Source organism: Lepidochelys olivacea, assembly GCF_965140295.1.
Source record: "Lepidochelys olivacea isolate rLepOli2 genome assembly, chromosome: 1".
Taxonomy (NCBI): Eukaryota; Metazoa; Chordata; order Testudines; family Cheloniidae; genus Lepidochelys; species Lepidochelys olivacea.
The window spans coordinates 219587615-219611847 of record NC_140411.1 but is presented as its reverse complement, the minus strand read 5'-3'; the positions used below and the strand labels follow the sequence as shown (position 1 = coordinate 219611847).

The following is a 24233-nucleotide window of genomic DNA, read 5'->3' as shown; positions in this document are numbered from 1 at the left end:
CCCCATTTACAGAGGCAATGCATCATCTCCTAGAGCAAAGTATGTTCTCTCCAGTATTAATAGACTTACTGAGATGCGTCAAAAACCCCGGCAGAGACACTGAGCAGCACAGCCTGCCTGCCACAGAAAGATTTACAATCTCTCTGGCGTATCAGTGGAGAACAGGACAGCGTGTGTGCACGCACACAGACAAAGCAGGAGGAAGGTGAGTCCAACCCCCAGCAGCAGGGCCATCCTTCTGCTGCTGGATTTTTCCAGCCAAAGCATCTTACCGTCTCTCTGCTGCAATTTATGGAAATTGATTTCTGACGTGGGGCTTTTTCTGCTACAGCAGGGACCCACCGGGTGGAGGAGGCAGAGCTGCAGTCAGGGCAGGAGAAGGGAGGGAGGAAAGGAGCTGGGCACAGGGGGAAAGCCAGAGAGAGAGAAGGGTGCATAGGTACTACAGCGATGGGGCAGTTATAACTGAGACAGATGAGAGAAGGAGCAAGGGAGAGCAGAGATCCCGAGTGAGTCATAGGAGGGCAGACAAGCCCAGAGAGCGCTCTGCCATCCCAAGACAGACCTGCCCAGCTGGACTCTTAACCATGAGCACGAGGGAGACCTGTGCCCAGGAAGTGGGGCCAGAGGATGGGGAGGAAAAGCAGAGCAAAGACGCTCAGGATCCGGACAGAAGGCCGCGCGAGGTGGAGCTGCAGGATAAAGCCATCCTGCAACAGAAGAGGCGCCTGAAACAGGCCACCCAGTTTGTGCACAAGGATTCTGCTGACCTGCTGCCCCTGGATGGCTTAAAGAGGTTGGGCACCTCCAAGGATCTGGTGAGTCAAGTGGGACCCAGTTTGGAACGGGATGCTCCTCTCCTCCTAGTGATACCAGGGCATCCCCCTAATTTGGGAAAAGAATCACAGGTCCAGGCACAACAAACAGCCCATCAGAGTCATTATAGGGCTGAGGTGGGTGAAGGGAAAGGAGATGTCCCCCACTCTCTGCATCTTTCTCCCCAGTCATCCTCATGAGGTCTAACTCCCTCCATAGCCAGGAGAAAGTAGAAGGTAGGGGATTCCCCCTAGCTCTCAGATCCAGCTCCCAGTCCACAGTACAAAAATACATGCAACTTGTATGGGGATTCTGTGTATGTTTTACATGTCTGTTTACATGCTGGACTGACGTGAACCACTACATTGACTCCTGCATGATCTAATATGGAAGTGGTCCCTCTCATATTCTGTAATAAACCCACTCACCAATCCCGAAACTTTGGGGTCTTGTGTTGAAACTTTTCAGTTTTCTGTGCAGTTCCCCAGTTTTGGATTTGCTTTGACACATTTCCCCAGGGGATGAGGGGATGTGCCCCAGCAGTTTGGGGAGAAGTTGGAGACCAGGATGATTTCCCCTGGGTATGTATAACAAGGACAGGGTATAATTTCCTCTGGGATACCCCCCTGATTAAGTACATCTTCCCCCTCCCATTGCACTCTGTCAGTTTTCCCCACTACCCACTGTTCTTCATAGTGTACCACAAGTTGATCCAGGATTTGGGTTGAAATCCTGTTTCCTGGTGGAGCGCATGGCTTTGCTTCCAGCCCCTTTCCCCTGCAAGCTCCAGGTTGTTTTGCCAAACTGATAAGGGCTCCTGGAGTCACTGACCAGACCCAAAGAAATCAAGGGCTCTGAGGTGATCTGATTGCTAGTGAGGTGGGGCAGCCCCTTGGCCTGGCAAGTACGGGGCACTGGGTCAACGCTCTCTGCTGCGGGGCATTTTCCTCTAAGTTTCCTGCTCTCTTTTTAGGCCTCACTGCTACTAGTGATAGTGCTGTCTTGCCTGGGAGCCGGGGCATTAGGGGGAATCCAGTTCCTAGGCGTTCCAGGCTGCACGGAAATGAATCTCACAGGTTAATATTGATTTCTGATTCTCTTGGGCTCAACCATCCCACCACATGCTGGCTGGGGATCAGCACCATGTCAGACTCAACTGTGTCTCTGCTTTGGGACCATCCCTCACCAGCTTCACACGCAGGCCGAGTCCGTTGCGCAGCTCTCCCTAGAGCACACATTCAGACCACATCAGCCTCGGTGTCCACTCTGCTACCGGCTCTGGTATGGGAAACCCCTCCCTGCTCACAAAACGCGGTCATCACCCATGTATGTAAGCAAGCCATCCCAGCCCTACAACTTGGTTACGAACACATGAAATTCCATTGCTGGGCATCAGCAGGCCTGGCTCTTTGAGCCCCCGGATTTGTGCTCTCCCAACCCTGGCAAGTAGCTCACGGAGAGCCGGCTGCACAGGCAAGATGGGGACGGACCGTCTCTGTCGCTGGGACGGAGGGAGTTACAGCTGAGAGTCGGTGACCCTTCAACAGGGGCATCTCCTGACAGCCCCAGCCCCCAGGGGAGCAGGCTAGAGGGACCATCACTGACTCTCCTTGAAACCTAGAGATCTCGGTCAGTATTTCAGGGAATTGCGCTGTAACAATCTTGGGGTTCATTAGATAATAAACCAAAGAATGAGAAGAGAATAAAACTTTAATAAAACACACCAAAAAGTGTGTCTCTAGTGAACTGCTGCAGAGTCTTGGGTTCCCAAGACCCACCCTCCCCCTCCAGGGCACATCTCCAGATTCCCACACAACACAGTCCCTTATGAGGGAGTGTCTCCATATCACAATCTGTCATAAACATACCCCTACATGCACCTGTATTTCCTATCCATGGTCCACTCTAGGAGTGCCTAGCATGTGCACCGACTTCCACCATTCCCAGTGGGCGCTCGACCCCACCCCTGCCCCCATTCCACCCCCTCCCCAAAGTCCGTACCCCCATTTCCACCCCCTTCCCCCAAGACCCCACTCCTATCCTGCCTCTTCTCCACCTCCTCCCCTGACCATGCCACGCCGCATCCCTGCTCCTCCCCCATCCCTCCTGGAAAGTCCTAAGCACCACCAAACAGCTGTTTGGCGGCAGCACGTGCTGGGGAGGTAGGCGGAGGAGTGGGGACAGTGCACTCAGGCGAGGAGGTGGAGGAGGAGATTGCGTGTGGGGGAGGGGAGCTTGGGTGCCAGTGGGTACAGAGCACCCACTAATTTTTCCCCATGGACGCTCTAGCCCTGGAGTGCCCACAGAGTTGGCGCCTATGGTGCCCAGTCAGGTCTCCGGCCTCCAGCCATCACCTGTCTCTGACAGGGACCCTTGTCCCACTCCCTTCTGTCTGTGGGTATTAAGGCTGCACAGCCCCCTGCCTTACATTGATATCCCCAGCAAACCAGTCTGCCTACAGGCCAGCCCCTGTGCTATGCTTTCTCCCAGAGGGCTATGAACAGTGCAGTGCCAGCCATTACGAGTTACCACCCAGTTCTCTCAGCAGACTACATTTTAAGGACAAAAGTATCACAGAAAACAAAGACATAAAAGTTCCTATGCCCTTATAACAAACATGCCAGGAATAGCCCATCTTCCTTATGGGACCCAACATCCCCTTCCAATCCTTCTGCAAGTGCTGGTTGCCCCTTTGGTCAGAGGGTCCTGTCCATTTGCTGAAGCAAAATGAAGGGCCTATGTTCATTCAAGCTCAGCTTTTTACATCAAAAACCTTTTCTTTGAGCCTCTGGAAAACTCATTTTGAACCAGTACATGACGACACCCTATGGAGTCGTGCTTCTCTAGAGCCATTTACAATCCTGGGGTAATCAGCCCACCCCACTGTTTTTAGTTCCTGGAGGAGCTGTGGCAACCCCCTCCCATGGAGCAGAACACAATCATTCAGAAAACAGTCATACATTTAATACAATGGTCCCCAAAGAGACTGCCTGGGGTTGCAATATCTGTCACACTCACCCCGCAGGGCAATGTACAAGCTCTAACTCTCTATGTGATACAGGGGGATCAGCTGACAGCCTAAGCTCAGGGAGCAATATCTAGTTATCACCTACCCCACCTTTTTCCTTATTGTTCCTATATTTCTACAGCCTCTAACTGAGGATGGGGAGAGTTCACTCTTGGCCTACTCAGGGCAGCTTCTTACTGAGTCAGCAGAGTGTAGAAACTATAGGGAAACATGTCTCACCTTCCCCCTGCACCATCCATCAGACCATATCCAAGACATGATTTATTGTGGTAGCATCCAGAGGGAGATCATCATGCAGCACAATGCAGCCTCGAATACACACATAGGAAGATACAGTCGCTGCTCTGAAGAACCTACAGCCTAAGGCAGTGGTTCTTAAACTTTTGTACTGGTGACCCCTTTCACATAGCAAGCCTCTGAGTACGACCCCCCTTATAAATTAAAACCACTTTTTTATATATTTAACACCATTAAAAATGCTGGAGGCAAAATGGGGTTGGGGTGGAGGCGGAGGCTGAGGCTGACAGCTCTTGACCCCCCCATGTAATAACCTCCTGACCCCCAGTTTGAGAACCCCTGGCCTAATGTAGTTTCATGTTTAGGAACTTGTAGCACTGCCTAGCTATGGGACCCATTCTGACTGGTTGTGCATTGTAGAGTGGTTTGACTCCTTTTCATGGAGAGTTCACCAGACAAATGTAGGCCTTTTTTCTGCTTGAAAATTGTTCATGAACTGACCCTGATTGGTCACTTAAGTCACATGTTATTGTATCTGATCCACCATTGGCTGACTGAAATTTTTGAACAGGTGAATAGTGAGTAAATTATGACAAACTTTCAGACATGAAGGTTGGGATTTGTGATAAAATCATGAAACTTTTAGGATTTGTGACCATTCTCACAAACAAAAGCAGTTATATGAATACTTGAACAATGAACACTATGACCCCACCAGTAACTGCCGTGGTGAACTCACTGTTTGTGTGAAAATATTTGTGAATCTCTTCCTGTACTAGTCAGCCAGCTCTAGGGCCTGATTCTCCACTCACTCTGGTTTTACACTGGTGTGACTACACTAACTTCAGTAGAGGCACTCCTGATTTATACTGGGGCGAGAGGAAAAGCAAATCTTCTGGAGTGACATGAAACATACAGCAGCCCTGGGTACTTCATGTGCCTGTGGGAAGATGTATTTTTGGCTGCAAATCATCACCCACTGTGAACTCTGTAGATCATGGTACCACAGGCAGAGAAATGATAATATAATACCTAGTTCATATATAGCTTTTTTAATCTCAAAGCGCTTTACAAAGGAGGTCAGCATCATTAGCCCCATTTTACAGATGAGGAAACCGAGGCACGGAGCTGTGACTTGCCCGAGGGCACACAGCCGGCCAATGGCCAAGCTGGGAATGGAGTCAGGTGACCTGGGTTCTGAGCCTGGGGGTCTATCCACATGTGTAACACCATAGCCCCATGTGTAACACTGACAGACTCCGGTCGTCGTCGGGCGGGATTGAACCTGGGCCCTCTGGAGCTCAGTGCAGGAGCCTCTACTGCATGAGACAAAAGCCATATGGCCCTTAGCTAAGGCTGTAGAGCAGACTCATTACTCTCTCTTTATAAGTGGTCTTGGTGCCACTAGATGGGACAGAACACCACACCCAGCAGGTGTGTGGGTTACACATGCACCTCTGTCTCATTCCTGATCTGCTTTCTGACTCTCTCCTGGATCATGGGAGGTGAATAAGTGCCATGGGGCAGATTCTCCCCTGCAGAGTTTGAGAGATCTTGATGTCACAGAAGTTCAGAGTGGGGTGTTACTTTGCCAGCACCCCAAAATACTCCTCCCCACAGACACCTCAAGTACCAGGGATCAGTATATCCTAAATGAATCCAATAGTACCATAGAATCCATGCTTGAATAATAAGAGTATAGCAGTAGGAATTACTACTGACCACCTGACCAGGATGGTGATGGTGCTTGTGAAATGCTCAGGGAGATTAGAGAGGTGACAAAAACAGAAAACCCAGTAATAATGGGGGATTTCAACTATCCACATATTGACTGGGTACATGTTACCTCAGGGGGGGATGCAGAGAGAAAATTTCTAGACGCCACTAATGACTGCTTCTTGGAGCAGCTAGTCCTGGAACAACAAGGGAAGAGGCAATTACTGATTTAGTCCTAACAGGGAACAGATCCTGTGAACAAGAGGTGACTATAGCTGAACCACTCAGTAATAGCAACCATAATGTAATTAAATTTAATATCCTTGTAGGGGGCAAAATACCAAAGAAGCCCACCACAGGAGCATTTAACTTCAAAAAGTTAAATGAGGAAGCTAGTTAAACAGAAGTTAAAAGGAACAGTCAAAAGAGTGAAATGCCTGCAACCTGCATGGAAATGCTTTAAACACACCATAATAGGGACAAACTATATAAACCATCATGGCTAAACAACAAAAAGAGGTGGTTAGAGACAAAAAGGTATCCTTTAAAAATTGGAAGTCAAATCCTACTAAGGAAAATAGAAAAACTCTGGCAAGTCAAGAATAATTAGGCAGGCCAAAAAGAATTAAGAGCAACTTGCAAGAGACACAAAAACTAACAGCAAAAACTTTAAGTACACCAGAAGCAGGAAGCCTGCCAAACAATCAGTGGGGCCACTGGATGATAAGAGATACTAAAGGAGCACTCAAGGAAAACAAGGCCATTGCAGGGAAGCTAAATGAATTCTTTGCATCAGTCTTCACTGAGCCAGACTTGAGCCATTCTTAAGTGACAAATCTGAGGAACTGTCCCAGATTGAGGTGCGAGTAGAGGAGGTTTTAGAACAAATTGATAAATTAAGCAGTAAAGGTCACCAGGACTAGATGATATTCATCCATGAGTTCTGAAGGAACTCAGATATGAAATTGCATGACTACAAACTGTGGTATGTAACCTATTACTTAAATCAGCCTCTGTACCAGATAACTGGAGGATTGCTAAATGTGACTGCGATTTTTTTAAAAGGCTCCAGAGGCGATCCCAACAATTACAGGCCGGAAAGCCTAACTTCAGTACCAGGCAAATTGTTTGAAACTATAGTAAAGAACAGAATCATCAGACACATAGATGAAACATGATATGTTGGGGAAGAGTCAACACAGCTTTTGTAAAGGGAACTCATGCATCACCAAGCTATTAGAATTCTTTGAAGGGGTCAACAAATATGTAGACAAGGGTGATCCAGTGGATATAGTGTACTTTGCTTTTCAGAAAGCCTTTGACAAGGTCCCTCACCAAAGGCTCTTGAGGAAAATAAGGAATAAGAGCATGGAATAAGAGGGAAGGTCCTACTCACAGATCCATAACTGGTCAAAAGATAGGAAACAAACAGTTGGAGTAAATGGTCCGTTTTCACAGTGGAGAGAAGTTAATAGGGTCCCCCAAGAACCTATACTGAGACCAGTGCTGCTCAATATATGCATAAATGATCTGGAAAAGGGGTAAACATTGAGCTGGCAGAGTCTGCAGATGATACAAAACTACTCAAGACAGGTAAGTCCAAAGTAGACTGCAAAGTATTACAAAGGGATCTTACACAACTGGGTGATTGGGCAAGAAAATGGAAGATGAAATTCAGTGTTGATAAATGTGAACTAATGCACATTGGAAAACATCATCCCAACTATACATATAAAATGATGGGGTCTAAATTAGCTATTACCACTCAAGAAAGAGATCTTGGAGTCATTGTGGATAGTTCTCTGAAAAACATCCACCCAATGTGTAATAGTTACAAAAGCGAACAGAATATTAGGAACCATTAGGAAAGGGACAGATAAGACAGAAATATATTGCCTCTATATAAATTCATGGTTCACTCACCTCTTGAATACTGTGTGCAGTTCTGGTCAGCCCGTCTCAAAAAGGGTATATTAAAATTGGAAAAGAGTACAGAGAAAGGCAACAAAAACGATTAAGGGTGTGGAACAGTTTCCATCTGAGAGATTAAAGAGACTGGGACTGTTCAACTTGGAAAAAATGATTGGGGGGCGGGGGGGGATATGCTAGAGGTCTATAAAGTTGTGAGTGATGGTGGAGAAAGTGAATACGTGCCATAGGCGCAGATTCTAAGGGTGCTCCTAGGCTCAAGCACCCACGGGAAGAAAATAGTGGGTGCTCAGCACCCACCAGCCACAGCTGTTCGGCAGCTGGGGGAGGGCGGAGAGCAGTAAGCAGCGAGCGGGGGCCTTGGGCAAGGGGCTGGAGCAGTGGTGTGAAGAGGTGGAGCGGGGGCAGGAAGAAGTCGAGCAGGGGTGGGGCCTCAGGGAGGAGGCAGAGCAGGGGCAGGAAGAGACAGATCGAGAGGGGGGTGGGTCTCAGGGAAAGGGGTAGAGTGGGGATGGGGCCTCGGGGCAGAGTGGAGGTGGAGCACCCCAGGGGAAAAATAAAAGTCAGTGCCTATAGGAAGTGTTATTTACCCCTTCACATAACATACGAACCAGGGGTCACCCAATGAAATCAATAGGCAGCAGGTTTAAAAACAAACAAAAAGTACTTCTTTACACAATGCATTGTCAACTTGTGGAACTCATTGCCGGGGTTGTAATGATAGCCAAAAGTATAACAGGGTTCAAAAAAGAACGAGATAAGTTCCTGGAGGATAGGTCCATCAATGGCTATTAGCCAAGATGGTCAGGGAAGCAACCCCACACTCTGGATGTCCCTAAACCTCTGGATGTCGGAAGCTGGGGCTGGACGACAGGGGATGGATCCCTCAATAATTGCCCTGCTCTGTTCTCTATATGTGAAGTATCTGGCATCAGCCACTGTTGGAGGACAGGATACTGGGTAGATGGACCATTGGTCTGACCCAGAACGGACATTCTTATGTATGTTTCAGTATTACCGATCCTAAGCACTTAAAAATCAAGTCTGGCTTAAAAATCCTGAGATTTCTTTAAATAATAAAGGTTGGAATGTTTATCTCTGCCTTTACGGTACACTTGCTTCATGTTTTTCAGCTTCTCTCTGCAAACATGAGGGCTAGAAACTTATTTTAAAACAGAGAAAAGAAAGCTGAGATTCTCAAGTAATCACATGACTCCAACAGCTGAAAAATAAGACGAGCAATAAAACTGTGAAACTCGGCCACGTGCAATTGTTTTACATCATAGCTGGGAATTCTGATTGCTAGCAAAGGTGTATTTGCTTGGCAGGGCAGTGCTGCTAGTCCCCACACTTGGGATTCTGGGAGCTTGGGCCCTGCCAAGGTGGGACTCTCAGTTCAGGAGGTGCAAGGGAAAATGGGTGTGCTGTGGTTCACTGAACTAGTTTCAACTTCTGCTGGCTAAGGAGCAGCACTGACGGGTTCCACAGGGAACACTGCCCACCATCCCTGGCTGGGCCTTCTTCCTCCCCTCACCTCCCAACTCACCATCTGTCCAGTTCATCTTTTCTCTCACGGTGCATTTCTTGTCCTGTCTCCTCTTCATTCCCAGCTCTCCTTAGTGACGCAAGAGACAGAGATGTTCTCTGCGCTCAGAACAGATGCCCTTGCTGTCCCAAAGCTTAGCTCCCCATATCAATGCTTGACCCTCTCCTGGCCTGAGTGACAGAGGTAGCAGCTGGAGAGGGCTTGCGCTTCCTGTGGGAAAGTTCCCTGAGAGGGAGAGAAAAGCCCGTTGGATGCCAGACTGTGCGAGAGTATAAGGGGAAGAGAGGATGGGAATATGGAGTCCCTTGCCCTTTTCCCATGGCCCCAGTCTTAGCTGGCAGCCTGACTGGTATTGGGTTATAATCTAAAGCCTCATTACACCGAGCTGGAATATTTAGAGAATAAAATGAAATAGCAGACCTCCCTTTTAGCTTGTAGACTGGGATGCAGGGTGTAATTACTTTCATTCTTTAACCTTAGATGGTGTTTTTTTTAAAAATCCCAAAGCACTTCACAAAGCTATTATCCTTCCCATTTTATGGATAGGGAAACTGAGGCGGAGGGGGGTTGAATGTCTTGCCCCAGACCACGCAGTGCATTGTTGGCAGAGTCGAGACTATAGAGCGAGAGACCTGCTTTCATCACTGGGGAAGCTGCTAAATTAGAGCTACAGTGGGCTCCATTTAAGGTTTAATCTAAAGGCTCACGTAGCCTTATGGTCAAGATCAAATTGACAACTAATGGGATGCAGAGGGATATGTTCTCTATAAGGATATTACAGTGTATCTTGCACTTGTTGGTAGATAGACTCAGTAGGCCTTTTCCCTCTCAGATATTCACACTGCATGGTGGTAAAAAACGCCCTCAGGCCTAAACATCCACAATCAGAGAGCTGGATATTTCAGAGGAAGGTGGAAGCAGCCAGTCATTAGGGAGAGGCAGCCTGGCCAGATCCAGTAGTCCTCCTCTCTTCCTATGCAGCTATTACTGAGATCTCCCTGATCAGGTCAGAATCATCAGATCCCAGGTGGAAGGGTTATGGTCCCCACCACATGGAAAGCAGGCAGGACCACAGATTAGCTGCCCTGATTACTGGATTTTACTCAGCCCTTACTTAGGGACCGAGTAAACACTAGATGAGGACTTCAGCAGCTGCCTGATGGTGAAGTGAGCTCCCTTTGGAAGCAGCAGTCACCCCCTCCTACCAAGGTATTCAATGTTGTCTGACAAGTAGCTCTTCCCCACCCCCTCCTCTGCCTAGGCAGAGTGGACGAGCAGAAGTTGCTACTATCCTGCAGAGAAGGGGGATAAGGAGAAGTACTTGGCCATTGATTTTGCTGCAGCTGCTCCCCTTAAGGAGTGAATATGGCCTTCCAGCAGCCCTCCTGCCATTACCCCTTGCAGGAGGTGAGACATCCTGCCACTGCTGGGAGGGAGAAGCATCTCTTTTGCCAGGCAGGCCTTAAAATACCCTAGAAACTCTGTTTCTAGTAAGCCTGTGGAGGAAGACACCCCCCCAGAGCTATAACTAGGCATTTTTAGCACCCAGGATGAGCAGACATGGTGGGTGGGTGAGGGAGGGAGGGGGAACAGTGTCACATGGCCCCCTCTATGTTTTTGGTTGCACCCACCCCAACCCTGACAGGCTGGGTGGCCCACTGAAATGAGTGAGGGGATGCAGGTGGCACTCCCTCCCCAAACCCCATCTGGTATTGCTGCACATCCCCCAGTGTTACTGCTCCCCCCCCAGAGCACACCCCACAGTTTGAAGATCTCAGTGGGGCAGTCACATACCCCCCCCAAATCTCTAAATTGTGCCCCCCAATCAACAGTTACATATCAGTGGGAAGCAAGCAGCTACATTTCCCCCCCTTTTTTTCTTCCAATCCCCACTTTTCCACCCTACACTTTGTGCCCCGCTTGCCCCAGTTACAGCCCTGCACCCACACATCACTCTGAGGCACGTATTGTATCCTACTGTGTCCTTTGTGCTGCCGCACCAGGCTATGCGTGGGGGGGGGGGTCATCACTCTGTGGGAGGGTTTGGAAGAGCGGACTTACCCCTAGCACACCTGTTTTGGGCCTGACCTAGCAGGCTCTCCTTTTCTAGCACCCCTGCCAACAGCCCCTCTGGCCCTGCAGTGGTCTTCCTTCCAGCCAAGTTATGCTTCATCCCACCCCTCCCCCAGGGCGGGCAAAGAGTCCAATGAACTCAAATATCACTCTTCACCCCTACCCAGGGATACTCTGCCAGACTCTTCACCCCTTCCTGGCCTCTACAGGCCTGTCCTCCCACTCACCTGCAGAGCAGTGCCTCCCAGCTCCAATTCAACAGCCTTTCTCCCCCTTGCCTCACGGTGTTACCACACCACCTTTTCCAGTGGAACAGTGGTGGATGGAGCCCAGGCCCTCCCTCTCCTCTGGGTTGCAGTCCAGGGACCCCATAGCAAGCAGCAAAGGTCTGCTGCCTCACACTCCTCCCTGGACTTCTTCCTACACTGCTCTTCCTTCAGACCCTTTCCCACAGCCCTGTCCCCTCCCTAGGCTTACTGTATAGCTGCCTCTCTTCCAGCCCTTCCACCACACCATAGGCACAAGCTGACCAGCTCTTCCCTTCTCACCCTACAGGCCCCTTTGCCTCCGGGCTTTCTTCCTTTATGAGTACCACCCAGTTCTTCCCCCAGCTGGGCTTCATCTTCAGTTAGGCCTGGCCCACCCTCCAGGTGCAGCCAGGTACTCTAAGTGCTCTCTATCTCCAGTTAACTCTTGCATTACCTGTGTGGGTACCTGCCCCATCACAGAGTGTGATAGGGCTGGGTTCTGTGTGTCTGCATGTGCATGTCTGGTAGGGTACGTGTGGAGGTAAATGGGTGTGAGGCGTGTGAGACTGACTCACTGTGGGACTGGATGTGTATTTGGAGAGGGTGTGTCAGGAGGCTCTTCTCCTGTCGTGACTGCACTGAGCTCTCCAGAGACAAGGCCACGAGGGGGAGGACATGGCAGAGACAACCAGTCAACTGCATTTAATTTTAAAGCAGGGGCTGCTGTCTGAGATGCACTTGAAGTAGACAAACCACAGGGAGATGCTACTGTATGGAAGAGGCAATGGGGCTGGGATGGAGACTGAGCAGGACACTTCGGACACCCATGCTCTGTGTTGCCCCTGAGAGTATGTGGATCATCCAGGCCCAAAGAGCGTTTGCAGACTGCTTCCCTGGGCTAATAGAGCTGCTGGCAGTAGTGGTGATTTTCTGGCTCCTAGCCCAATACCTTGCTGAGAGTGTCCTTTTTCTTTGTGGTGGAGACAGCAGCCCCACAGTGTGGTACAACGGCGCCTCCTGGAGGGGAATCTGAACAAGCTGCGGGGGGAGAGCAGGGAATATACCACATGGGTTCAATCCCCACTGGTGAAGGACAAGGATGACAGGGCAGAAAAGAAAGAGAACGACAGAAGGAGAGAGACTGTGTCCCTGCTCGTACACTGCAAGGTAAGGACCTCTGCAAGTACACAGTGCCACTTTTATACACTCACTTATATTAGTGAGAGAAAATACTCACTGGATCCCACCTGCTCCACTCCCAGGGAACCAGTGCCAGAATGTTAAGTACAGGCTGTTCTCTCGTGCTTTTTGTCCAGTCTCATTTCAAATGACCCAAGCAGTGGAGGTGCTACCTTTCTGTTCTCCCTCCTGTCCTGCTATTCCTCATCCCTTTTTCTGTGTCTGTCTCATAGCGATTGCCAAACTGGATCAGACCAGAGTCCATCCAGTCCAGGATCTCCTCTCTGACAGTGGCCAGATTTCTTTCTTTCTTTCTTATGCTCATCAGAACAGCTATGTGTTCCCTGCTTGAATTTGAATCTACTTTATTTTGGTTTCTCCCATGGAGCAGGGAGCTCACCTAGTGCTGCATTTTGACTGTATGTGAGCAATTAGTAAGGATTCAAAAGATTTCTTCATTCAGTTGAACCCACAAACATTAAACAGCTCCACGGAGGTGGTGTTACTTTAGCTTCTGTAGTGCCTTTCTTCTTAAATTGTTCCATATAAGAAGGTCATCCTGAAGATAGCACCCCCAGCATCCCCTTGCAAGCTCTGAAGCAAGTCCAGAGGGTGCCCACGTATGTCTGAGCCACCATTTAAGTATGTCAAATGCTGTGTGATTAAAGTTATTGGATAACACATTGGATAGATCCAGTTTTTGGTAAATTTTAGGTGACTAGATTATGAAAATACATTTTAAAGCTACATTTAAGTTTCAGGGGCTAGCTTTAAATCCCTTAGTATACTTGTATTCAAAGACAAGACTTTCAGTAAAATATACGTCTTTGCACTTCCAGTTAGCACACTCAGGTACCACAGTTGTATACAAATGTACACACCATCTTCTGGAAAGTTTAAACCCAAGTATCTCAGGCCCACATAACTAATTATTTGTCTGTTTTGTTTTCAGACTCTTGCTGTTAGAGATACTCAGCCTTATCTACGCTGAGTTTTAGCCCCTGGAGTAGCTATGCTGCCATAACTGCAATAGAGCAAACTGGGACTTGCACTGGTGTAAAGTCATGGCTTGAGTTGTTGGACTATATATGGGTAACTAAACTGCTTGCTCAAGCCCCAAGGTAGTCAAGGCCTCAATTTGGTGAATAAAGGGGTTTGATTATTTTAACATCAGAGAGTCTATGTATTTCCATAAATGGAGAATGAGAGTGGAATTTTTTTGGTCTTATGCTGGACATGTGTCGGGAAGGGAAATCCAGCCATAGCAACACGTAATGGAGTCTTTTACCAACCTTGGCGTCAGACCCTGCCATTGCCTCAGTTTCCCTTTTTGGGCTTCCCAAGAGCTGCACCCAGGCTCTCATGCAAGTTAAATAACACCCTTTCTTGGGCTCTGGATTATTACACCAGCATCACTTTGGTTTAAATGGAGTCTGTCCCAGCTCCACAGTTTCTTCAGCCACTTGTTGGGCTCAACAGTGCTTTCCCAAAACCCTATCCCTAATCCTGGGCATGGGCACCGCTTCCTTGCAGGTCTCCTTTTCCCTCTCAACTCCCTTGTATTTGCCTTAAAGCCCAACACCTGGGGGGAGGCATCTGCTAAGGCAAAGATGAGGCTGAGCCCTTTAAGGGCCAGCCCATCCTGTGAGGGGTAGTCTGAATTTCCATGAAAACCCCAGAGAATGTGTAACCCCTTCACATCAGTGATTCTGAAGCGCTGAAGACTGTTGTAGTCAGGCCTGTTTTGTTCTGCTTAGTGGTAGTCAAAGTGTTATTCACAGAGCTTTCTGGTGTTTCCACCTTAAGACAGAAACTCCTCTAGAGGAAATGTACACATTTCCTTTGGTCCTGTAACTTTTCTAACTCACTTCAGGGATAAAAACACGTGCATGGAAACAGTTGTTGTAGCTTTTGAGGGAGTCACCGGAAGGTTGCAGGTTCTGTGTAAGTAGTTAGGTCTGGGAGAAATATTTATTGCCAGCTGTGATTAGGGTGACCAGACAGGAAATGTGAAAAAATGGGACAGGGGGTGGAGGGTAATAGGGCCTATATGAGAAAAAGACCCAAAAATTGGGACTGTCCCTATAAAATCGGGACATCTGGTCACCCTAGCTGTGATGTTGTTCTTAAGAGAGACTGAGCACATCCCCAGGAAAGCCTGTTATATGTGCCAGAATCTGTGTGAAACTCATTCCTCAGCTCAGAGCTACTCTTTCTAGATTAGAGCCAAGCAAGCAAACAGAATATTATGTGGGGTGACGTGTGTCCTCATAATGTCCCTTGGCTGCAGTACTTGGCATATACTTGGAAATAAAGCTGACTGCAGATAGTCAATGGTAATTATTATGTGAGGATCCTCAGTCTACCATTATTTTCACTCTCAGGCAACTACACAGTTGAATTGCTTTTAGGGCCTTGGTTGGTTCCCGAGATCACAGACAGTGTCCAATAAACATAGTTTCTGCTGCAGAGTCATTGTGGCGTCTGTTTATTTGATTTATGCGAGTTCTTCAGACAGTTCAATAGCAAAGTGCCCCTTTTTCATCACACGGTTTGCCAGCTGCAGTTTTTACAAGGCATTTTGGAAAGTCAGTCACGTGACTGACATCTGCACACCAAAAGCAAGACGTTATTTTTGTGTATTGTTCATTTGGAAACAGACACTGAAGGAGCCCACAGTGTGAGGCTGTTTTTCCTCTGTGCTGAGCTTGGGCTGCAGCCACAAGACAGAGCTCAGTTGATGGAAGCAGCTGGCTGGCTTTGAAACTGACATGATTTCTGCAAAAATAGCTGTTTGTAAATGATTGATTCTTAAAAAGTCCTTCCCCTCCTTTCTTTCCTGGAAATTTGGTTAATAAACACTGAATAAACAATAATGGCATCTGATAGCTGCAGATTTAAAGTTTTATAGTAATTCTGAATAGGGTTGCCAACTTTGTAATTGCAGAAAACCGAACACCCTTGCCTCGCCCAGTGCGCTGAGGCCCCACCCCCACTCACTCCATCCCCCCCTCCTTCCATCGCTCGCTCTCCTCCACCCTCACTCACTCATTTTACCAGGCTTGGGGAAGGGGGTGGGTGCGGGAAAGGGTAAGGGCTCCGGCTGGGGGTGCAAGCTGCGGGGTGGAGCTGGGGCTGAGGGGTGGAGCTGGGGCTGAGGGGTTTGGGGTGCAGGAGGGGTCTCCGGGCTGGGGCTGAGGGGTTCAGATTGCAGGAGGGGGTGAGGGCTCCGGCTGGGGGTGCGAGCTCTGGGGTGGGGCTGGATGAGGAGTTTGGGGTCCAGGAGGGGGCTCCGGGCTGGGGCAGGGGGCTGGGGTGTAGGAGGGAGTGCGGACTCTGGGAGGGAGTGGGTGAGGGAGGGGGCTCAGGGCTGGGGCAGGGGATTGGAGTGCGGGCTCCAGGCGGCACTTATCTCAGGTGGCTCCCGGAAATGGTTGGCATGTCCCTCCAGCTCCTGGGTGGAGGGGCCAGGGGGCTTTGTGCATTGCCTCCACCAGCAGGCACCGCCCTCGCAGCTCCCATTGTCTGCAGTTCCCAGTCGATGGGAGCTGCGGAGCCTGCGCTCGGGGTGGGGCAGCCTGTGGAGTCCCCATGGCCATCCGTTAGCCTAGGAGCCGTAGAGACATGCCAGCTGCTTCCCGGGAGCTACATGGAGCCAGGTAGGGAGCCTGCCAGCCTGCATCAACTGGACTTTTAATGGCCCACTCAACAGTGCTGATTGGAGCTGCCAGGGTCTCTTTTCAACCGGGTGTTCTGAATGACTATGAGGAAGGCCTGAAACCCGGGTCTGCTCGTAGTCTTCATCTGCTCTTTCACCCAGACTGTGTTATCATTAGGGGTTCCTCTAGGGCAGGAATTATCCTCTGGCTTATAATGAGTTCATGAGACAGTTAGGAAACAGTCCAGTCCTTCAAAACATCACTGATCTGGTGGATATTAGTGAATAGTTAACTTTCTAAGAAACTGCCTTTCCACCACACTCTAAAACAAAGTCCATCCCGTGTGTAATGGCAAAAGCTCACCCCTTCCTGGAGTTTGGTTTTATTAATAAAGCAATTAATCATAACATTACACAAAGTGCAGCTCAAGCCTCCTTCTGAGGTTTGGCTGCTCCTAGGGTTCCTCTTTCAGGATGGCTCAGCCCACACCCTAGATCCTCTGTTCCTAGAGAGCCACACCCATTTCCCTTTTATCTGGATGGAGCAATGAGCTACCTGCCTCAGTTAGTCAGCAGAACCTATTTAAGCCTTTCCCAGCAGCATCAACACCTATTAATGGGATGGAATGTTTCAGCCAAATGCTGCCAGCCCATTGCAATCTTCACAGTCATTGGTCTCTATTGTAGTATACATGACACATCATAAAGATAGCACTGCACCCTACTAGCCAGTCAGGAGGCAGGATTCAGCACCTCCCCTGTGCTACAGTTTGGTATAATATATGTGAAGGCAGATGCCTTTGGAATACACCCTTTCACTTCATGCTTTATCCCATTTCTTTCCCTAACATAACGTCCCCCCGGTCCTGGGGTGTGTGTGTCAGTGTTTCATGAACACCCCATTCAGTGAGCATTCTGTGGCCGAGACAGCTTTTCAGCGTTCTAAAGGAAAAAAGAGAGAAATTTGGATGCGGTTGGGTCAGAACTTGGCCTTCTGGGTACAGTCCAGTTCTGTGAGCGTTCACAGCAGGGACAGATGGTTGGCTCTTTCCATTTCAGTAAAAACAATGAGGAGTCCTTGTGGCACCTGTTCTCTTTCCAGCTGCCTTAAGTTTAGGGCACTAGTTTTTGCCATAGGCAGATGCTGCCACGATCCGAGGGGGGCCATGGGAGAGGGAATGAGCACACTGGAGAGTGGGCTCCTCTACTGGGCACATTCTGGTGCTTAACCTCAGAGGGTTGGAAGGTCTGGGACCTGTATGAAGTAATTGGCAGCAGTAGCTTCCAGGGAAGCAGCCCTGTCAGCCTCAGGAGGGCTTTTAGCTTCATTCTGTGAGGCTTTAACATCCTACTCCATGTGCCCATGTCCATTGTGTACAAAGAGGCAGGAGGTGAGCATGAATGGAGTACAGCTGAGTAGGTTTGTGCTCTGAATAGGCAGCAGCTTGGCTGGGTCTCTCAGTCCTTTCATGCAAAAATTCATCACAAGAAGAGAACAGGCCCGGCTGCTCAGCAGCATGAGATAGGACTGTTCATTTGCCACGGAGCTGGACTGGGAGGGATACTTCTGTGCTAGCGTGTACTGGTTGATAGACTCAGTGCTTTGGGCCTCTTCTGGGGCTGGTTTCTCTGCCTTGTTTTACATTCCAGGCATGTTGCTGCTGGGCTTGGAATATAGAGGTTCATGTTCTCCATTCAGCACCTTCCAACCCCATTCCCTCGCAGGACACCCGTGTTTTCCTGACTAGCATCCAAATGACTGCTTAGCACAACGGGAGGGATGCACCGTTTGGTAGGGTAAGCATCATGCTGGGAGTCAGGATTCCCTGAAATCTATCTTGGCACTGACACCCTCTATGACCTGGGTCCAGTCACTTAAATTGTCTGCCTCCCCGGGGCATTGTGAGAAATAGTTCATATTTATGAAGTGCTGAGTGTTATGATTAATTAGCTAATGTTTGTAAATCATTCTGAAGGTGAAAAGTGCTCTGTAAGGACTGCGTGTGTTTATTATTGAAACTGGGGATTATAGTGGAGAATGTGCCAGATTTAAGCCTTTGTAACTGTGAAACTCCCTGGACTGATTTACTTCAAACATACCTGGATGTTTAGAAGGGGAGCTACTCATTGAGATAGGCTGGAGGTTTCCAGTTTCAGTAGTTCTGGTCTTCTCTGTGCACACATTGTTTCGAGTTCATCACTAATACTTTTAAGTCTCGGACTGCTGTTTATTTTATGACCCCATTTTAGCTGCTTGTATTTTTCCCTCACAGCCTATTTTCTCCTCTCTCTCTCTCTCTCTCTCACAACTCACCGGCCATTTGTTTTCAAAATGAAATCTCATATTTGAGTTAGCCCTCCGGGAGGATTAGTCTCTATAACAAGCTTGGAAAGAGTTGGTTTAGAAATCGGGAGGCACCTTAAAGATTAACAGATTTATTTGGGCATAAGCTTTCATGGGTAAAAAAACCACTTCTTATAAGATTTATAATAAATCTGTTAGTCTTTAAGGGGCCACCAGACTCCTCGTTGTTTTTGTGGATACAGACTAACACGGCTACCCCTCTGATCTTTAGAAATCGAGAAATTATGAACTCCCCCTTTCATTAACCCTTTTCTCTCCATTAGCTCCCTTGGCACAGAGCAGTAGATCGCTACCAGTGTCGTACTCAGGGTTAGACTGGGCAATCCTGCACTGGAGGTAGTACAGAGCTGTCCCTAAGGGGAGCTCTGGGAGGATTGCTGTTGCCTCCAGCTAGCCCACAGCACTAGCTCACACAGTGAAATGAAGAAAATTAACACACAGGCAAAATATATGGGAAATTTTCATGACAGCAAGATGTGTTGGTCTATAGAAGAGTCTTCCTAAGGGAAAGGGGGGAAATTTCATCACTTGGCTCATTTAAAATGAGTCCTGGACAAGGCCTTGGAGAGTAGGCTCTTGAAACAGGCCTGCACTGGCTGGGGGCAAGATGGATGGACTGGATGGAGCTAATATGACTTTTCCTTCACCATGTTCTGTAATTCTGTCCCATTTTTCTCTGATCATGTTTCCTATTGATTCCAGTGTCAATTCACACAGCTCCTGGCAACCCTGGGTTTTACAATCCCCTCCCAAGTACTGAGAACTGCTACTGCCGCAAGGTTAGAAAGCAATGCTACCATGGGCTGTGGGGAGGAGTGAGCAGGAGGCAAATGGTGATTGCTCCCCTGTGCTCCCTGGCTGAGTGCGAAAGGGAGAGGAGGTACAGCAGGGAAAGAGTCTGTCCCCTTCTAATTCCTGAATGCTGCAGTGGTTCCAGGGTAGGGTAGTCTGTCTCTTCCCCGTGACCCTCTCCCAGTACTCGCAGGAACTTTAGCTGGAGGGAAGAGAGAGAATTCACTCCAGGGGGATAGCAAACAAGAGTACAGTTTGTGGCAAGAGAATGCAAGACAATGTGGCAGGGGCTCAGTGGGTAGGCAGAAGGGAGAGTGAAACAAGGGATGATGCTATAGTGAGATGGAAGCAGACCCATCCTTCCCTAAAGATGCCAGAAGGGAAGGGGGTGGCAGGTTACTGGGCTTCTCATAAGAAGACAAATAGAGGAAGATGCTGGTGGAATGGGGTTCACAGAGTCTTGCTGGGGCCTCCATGGGTTCCCAGGAGCACCCCAACTTGTGGATGCTTATCTGAACCCCAAACCTTCTGATGTTCTTTTGTCACTAATTTTTAGGGATTTTCACACTATTGCCAGGGGTTTTTGTAAGGTTTGTGTCAGTTTAAGCCTGTATTAATTAACCTGCCTTTATGTTTCTTCTAGTGCCAAGGTCAGGTATTGAGAGCTGCTGTTAACACTGGCTGCCAGCAAAACCTCATTTCCATGAGCTGTCTGAAACGGCTGGGGTAAGAGCCTGGTGCAGAAGAGATGGGGAGTGGCATAGAAAACAAGGAATTGGGCATTAAAACCTGTGCTCACTCTGAATCTGAAATTACCACTTGCAGTTCATACCCCAAATCCCATTCACATCGGGAACCCCTGCATTCACACCCAACTGCTTAGCGTGTGGGGAGCCCAGGACTGGAATAGCAAGGGGGCTGCGGGGCAGGACTTAGGGGCATTGGCAGAGGGGTAACAATTTGGCTGTGGATACTGCATATCCCAAGATGACCAGCTGATGCTTTGCACCTGCTCAGTGGAACCCAGCCCCATAGTGCCTGTGGGTTACCCCTGGAGAATCTGGCTTCTGACATCCCCATTATACGAGTGAGATCCCCTCTCTTGCAGGCCAGTTCCAAAGAGACTGTGAAGTGCCCGTAACTAGTTGGAGCTCCCATTGTTCTTCCCCTCATGCTCATTTCAGGCAGTAACATCCCTTGTGTCTCACAGGCTGGAGGAAGTGTCCGATGCTGGCAATGGGGATCTCTCCCTTCCTGTCCCTAGTGTCGTTGGCCAGGTGGAGTGTGTGGAGGTGCAGCTTGGCCAGGAGAGAGTGGCGTGCTCAGCGCTGGTCGTGGGTGAGCACAGCAGAGCTTCCTCCCCCTTTCCAGATCTCTTCTTCCTTCCTTCCTTCCTTGCTGAGCACACCTAAATGGATCATCTAGGAGCAGGGGTTGGGGGGAAGGTCACATGACCCACGGGGCTGGGCCAAGGCACAGTCCCGTGTACAATGCAGAGACTTTGATCTTGCTGTATCCCCCTCCACAAGGAGGCTCTGGCAAATGGGGGCACTGGCTGAAGGGCAGTGGAGATGATGTCCTGTCAGGCCGCAGCCCCATCGTGGGCCATTTCGCTTTGTCTCCTAAAAGTGCCCAGATTGATTAGTTTGTCCTGCTCCGTGTCCAATTCCCAGGGGGCAGGGGGGACTAAAAGAAAGCATGTGTGTTACTGCCCCCAACTGGATGGAATGAGTCTGGCCAGCTGAAACCTGGAGATCCATTCCTTCTAGGGACCATGGATGTCTCTGTATCATTGTCCCCGGCTGCAGAAATGTATTGTAGAGGAGTCTGGGAGCCCCCGCCAGTGTCCAGAGGCAGGATCTTGTTGGGAGGAGCTGTAGGGAATGAAGCCCATTTAATAGGCATTGGAGGGGGTGGAAGGGAGGCTGCATTTTTTCCAGGTATGTGAACCTCTGCATACAACAAAAATAACAGATTGATTCTTCTTTCCGTCCCTTCTCCCCCATTTTATTTGTCTTCTCATCCATCCCTGATTTCTCCCGTTGCCTCTCTCTGTTCTCTTCTCCTCAGCCTGCTGATTTACTCCCAGTCCCCTTCCTGTTCATGCTCCTCTGTTGTCTCTTGCTCGCCTCACTATACCCCTGCCACACCCATTCTTCCCTCTTTTCTGGTTTCTCTCCCTCTCCTGACCCCAGCTCACTTTATTCTCGTCCCCTTCTCCTCTCTAGTTCTCCTCACCCTTGGTTCTGTCTCCTCTCTGTGTGGGAGAGTCGGACTGCTCCTCTGGCCTCTCTGATGGCTGGTTGTCTGTAGGAGCACAGGCAGTTAGAGTAGCACTTAACCCCTGCAGGCTGCAGCTGTGGAAAGGACAGCGTTTAGGCATCTGGGAAGATGGAGTGGCCACACTCTGCTGTGCCTAGCATGCTGACCCCATATGTGCCAGAGTTTCGATAACTTATAGCAAGTTCCAGCCATGGGTACAAGGCAGTCACTCAAGTGCTGCATAAGGGAGACAGTCAGAAAACACCTGTGCCTGAGCCTGACCCACTTCCTCTCTGTTTCCCCAGATGATGACATGGTGGAGTTCTGTCTTGGCCTCCAGACTCTGCTGTCTCTCAAGGTAAGGAATGGGTTCCCTCTCCTTGCATCTGAACGTAATGTAGGTGTGGTGGGACGTCTCGACGAGACCCCAAGCTGGGGCTACAGGAAGCATGCGATGCTGATGGCCAAACCCGCCTCCTGATCTCTGACTACAGCACGCTCTTAGCTGGTATGAGTCTCATGAGAATTGAACCCCTTTCCAGTCATTTGGAAACCTTATTGGATGAGGCAGTGGCTAGAGGCCTGTGCAGCCCTATTGGGAGACCTACAGTATCTCCCACTCCTGATGTGTCTTTCCAGGGAGCAGGGGAAACACTCTGCTAGCGGAAATGGGGAGAAGAGATTTCATCTCTCAGAAGTAACCCCTTCCTCAGAGTGTCTTTGCTGGATCTTGAAGAGCCCCTCCAGTCTCCATCATGCAGGAGGATGGGCCTGTCCATGCACGGAGTGCATAGACTTGGAATTGTTCTGTGGAGGGGGGCTCAGCTGGGAAATCTCTCTCAGGGGTTTTGTCTCCCCCCAGAGTAGGGACCAGAACCCAGGAACAAAGAGCATCTATGCCGGCCGTTCCCTTCCGGTGGGTGCTGATCACTAAATGACCCAGAAACACAGCCTGCAATTTAGATCCTGGCACAGCTTGAAGAGAAAGCCCCCTGTCTCGCTTTGCTGGCGAGCTCTCTTCAGCAAGGAACCATTAAACACCTACATACACAGCCCCCCTTACTGAAAACATCAGAGAAATGCTCCAGAGGAGAAAGAATGCTTTCTGGGGCTGGAAGAGCCCCTGTCCTGCAGGCAGAACAGGGAGAACTACCGAAGGAGAGGCCAGGGTGGGGGCAAGCAGAAAGAAACCCAAATGATAACCATGCTAAGAAGGCCTGCGAAGGCCTTGTAAATTGGCAAGGAGGAGGCAGCAAAGATGGAGGAGGCAGGTAAATGGGGGTGACCATTCCATTGGGGGGAAAAGATGGGGCTGGGAAGAGGCAGAAATGGGAGCGTAGAAAGGTAAGTGGGAAAATGGAGGAAGGAAGCAGGGAGCAATGAGGGAAGGGAAAGCAATGGGGAAGGGCACTGAGTGTCACTCAATGAGTGGGCTGGTGTTAGGCTGAGAGCTGAATGACTCCATGAACTGGAGGGAGGGGAAGAGACAGAACCAGGTGCACAGGGTGGGTAGGTGGAGGTAAAACAGTCAGTGTACCCTGGTGGCCATGTGGAGGGATGGGAGAGGAACCCAGTGGCAGAGCAGAGGGAATGAAGGCAGGGGGCTGGGAGCGGAGGGTGATTTGGAAGTTAGGCGGCCAGGTTGGAGTTGGATTCAAAACCAATGGAAGGTGATGGAGGAGGGCATGATGCCCTTGGCCACCCTAAGAAGGGCCATGTATACAATGTGCGAATAAGGCGGCTGTGCTGAACAAGGTGAGAGACAACCACCTGAGCAGGGCCTTGCTGGGGAGTGGGAGGGAGCGACAGCGAGGGATGGGAAGGAACAATGGAGGTATATTCAGAAGAAGAGGTGCAGATGTGTTAGGGGGATGGAAGGAAGAGAAGGCCGAGGGTAGGGAGCTTCTTTAGGAAGAGCAGCTGTGAATTTGATGGGAGGGTGCTATCCAAAATCTGGCTTTGCGAGAGGGAGGGAAGAGGGGGGTGCTGATTACTAGATGCGCTCCAGCTTCTCCATGGTAATAGACGCCATGCAGCCCACGTACCCTGCTGATACCTTGTGACTGATACGTACTATGGGTAACCTGCTCTTGTCTGCCCCCATTAGTGCTGCATTGACTTGGAGGAAGGAGTCCTGAGACTGAAAGCCCTGAGTGAAGAGCTGCCTTTCTTACATGCCTCTGATGAGCATGGGCAGTGATGGGCCGGCTCCCCACATCCACAGGGAGGAGACTCTGTGGCTTACCAGGGAAACCAGCAGCTGGGGCTGACACACCTGGACCTTGCTGAGTCCTGCGCTGAGGCGTCCATGGGGGAGTGAGGAGGTAAACAGGAGCCAGGTGCTGTCCCGCTGTTGTTGATGCAAGCTGGCCTCTTGTATGGAG

The 24233-nt window shown here is 49.5% G+C and overlaps 2 protein-coding genes across 3 annotated transcripts in view; one reads left to right on the top strand and one right to left on the bottom strand.

Moving 5' to 3' along the window:
- The first annotated feature begins 239 nt into the window (after positions 1–239).
- On the top strand, positions 240–24087 carry NRIP2 (nuclear receptor interacting protein 2). Of its 2 annotated transcripts, XM_084645654.1 has the most exons (6): positions 240–818; positions 12581–12760; positions 20231–20313; positions 20798–20925; positions 22155–22207; positions 23957–24087. In XM_084645654.1, exons 1-6 carry the CDS (start codon positions 588–590, stop codon positions 24047–24049), a joined length of 768 nt encoding a protein of 255 aa, XP_084501780.1. In that variant the 5' UTR covers positions 240–587; the 3' UTR covers positions 24050–24087. The 2 variants fall into 2 exon arrangements, with proteins under 2 accessions (XP_084501780.1, XP_084501779.1); XM_084645653.1 differs by lacking the exon at positions 23957–24087 and having other exon boundaries at positions 22155–22908.
- The window catches only part of ITFG2 (integrin alpha FG-GAP repeat containing 2), a 41646-nt gene continuing 33545 nt past the window's right edge, over positions 16133–24233 (bottom strand). The window contains exon 13 of the mRNA XM_084645597.1: positions 16133–17372. Within this exon, the coding sequence (XP_084501723.1) occupies positions 17371–17372 (2 nt within the window). The 3' untranslated portion in view covers positions 16133–17370. The remainder of the gene's footprint in view (positions 17373–24233) is intronic.

Coding starts and splice junctions, on each gene's coding strand:
- NRIP2 (XM_084645653.1), top strand. CDS start 588: ATGAGCACGAGGGAGACCTGTGCCCAGGAAGTGGGGCCAGAGGATGGG. Junction 20,314..20,797: donor AGCTGTCTGAAACGGCTGGG/GTAAGAGCCTGG, acceptor TGTGTCTCACAG/GCTGGAGGAAGTGTCCGATG. Junction 20,926..22,154: donor GTGCTCAGCGCTGGTCGTGG/GTGAGCACAGCA, acceptor CTGTTTCCCCAG/ATGATGACATGGTGGAGTTC.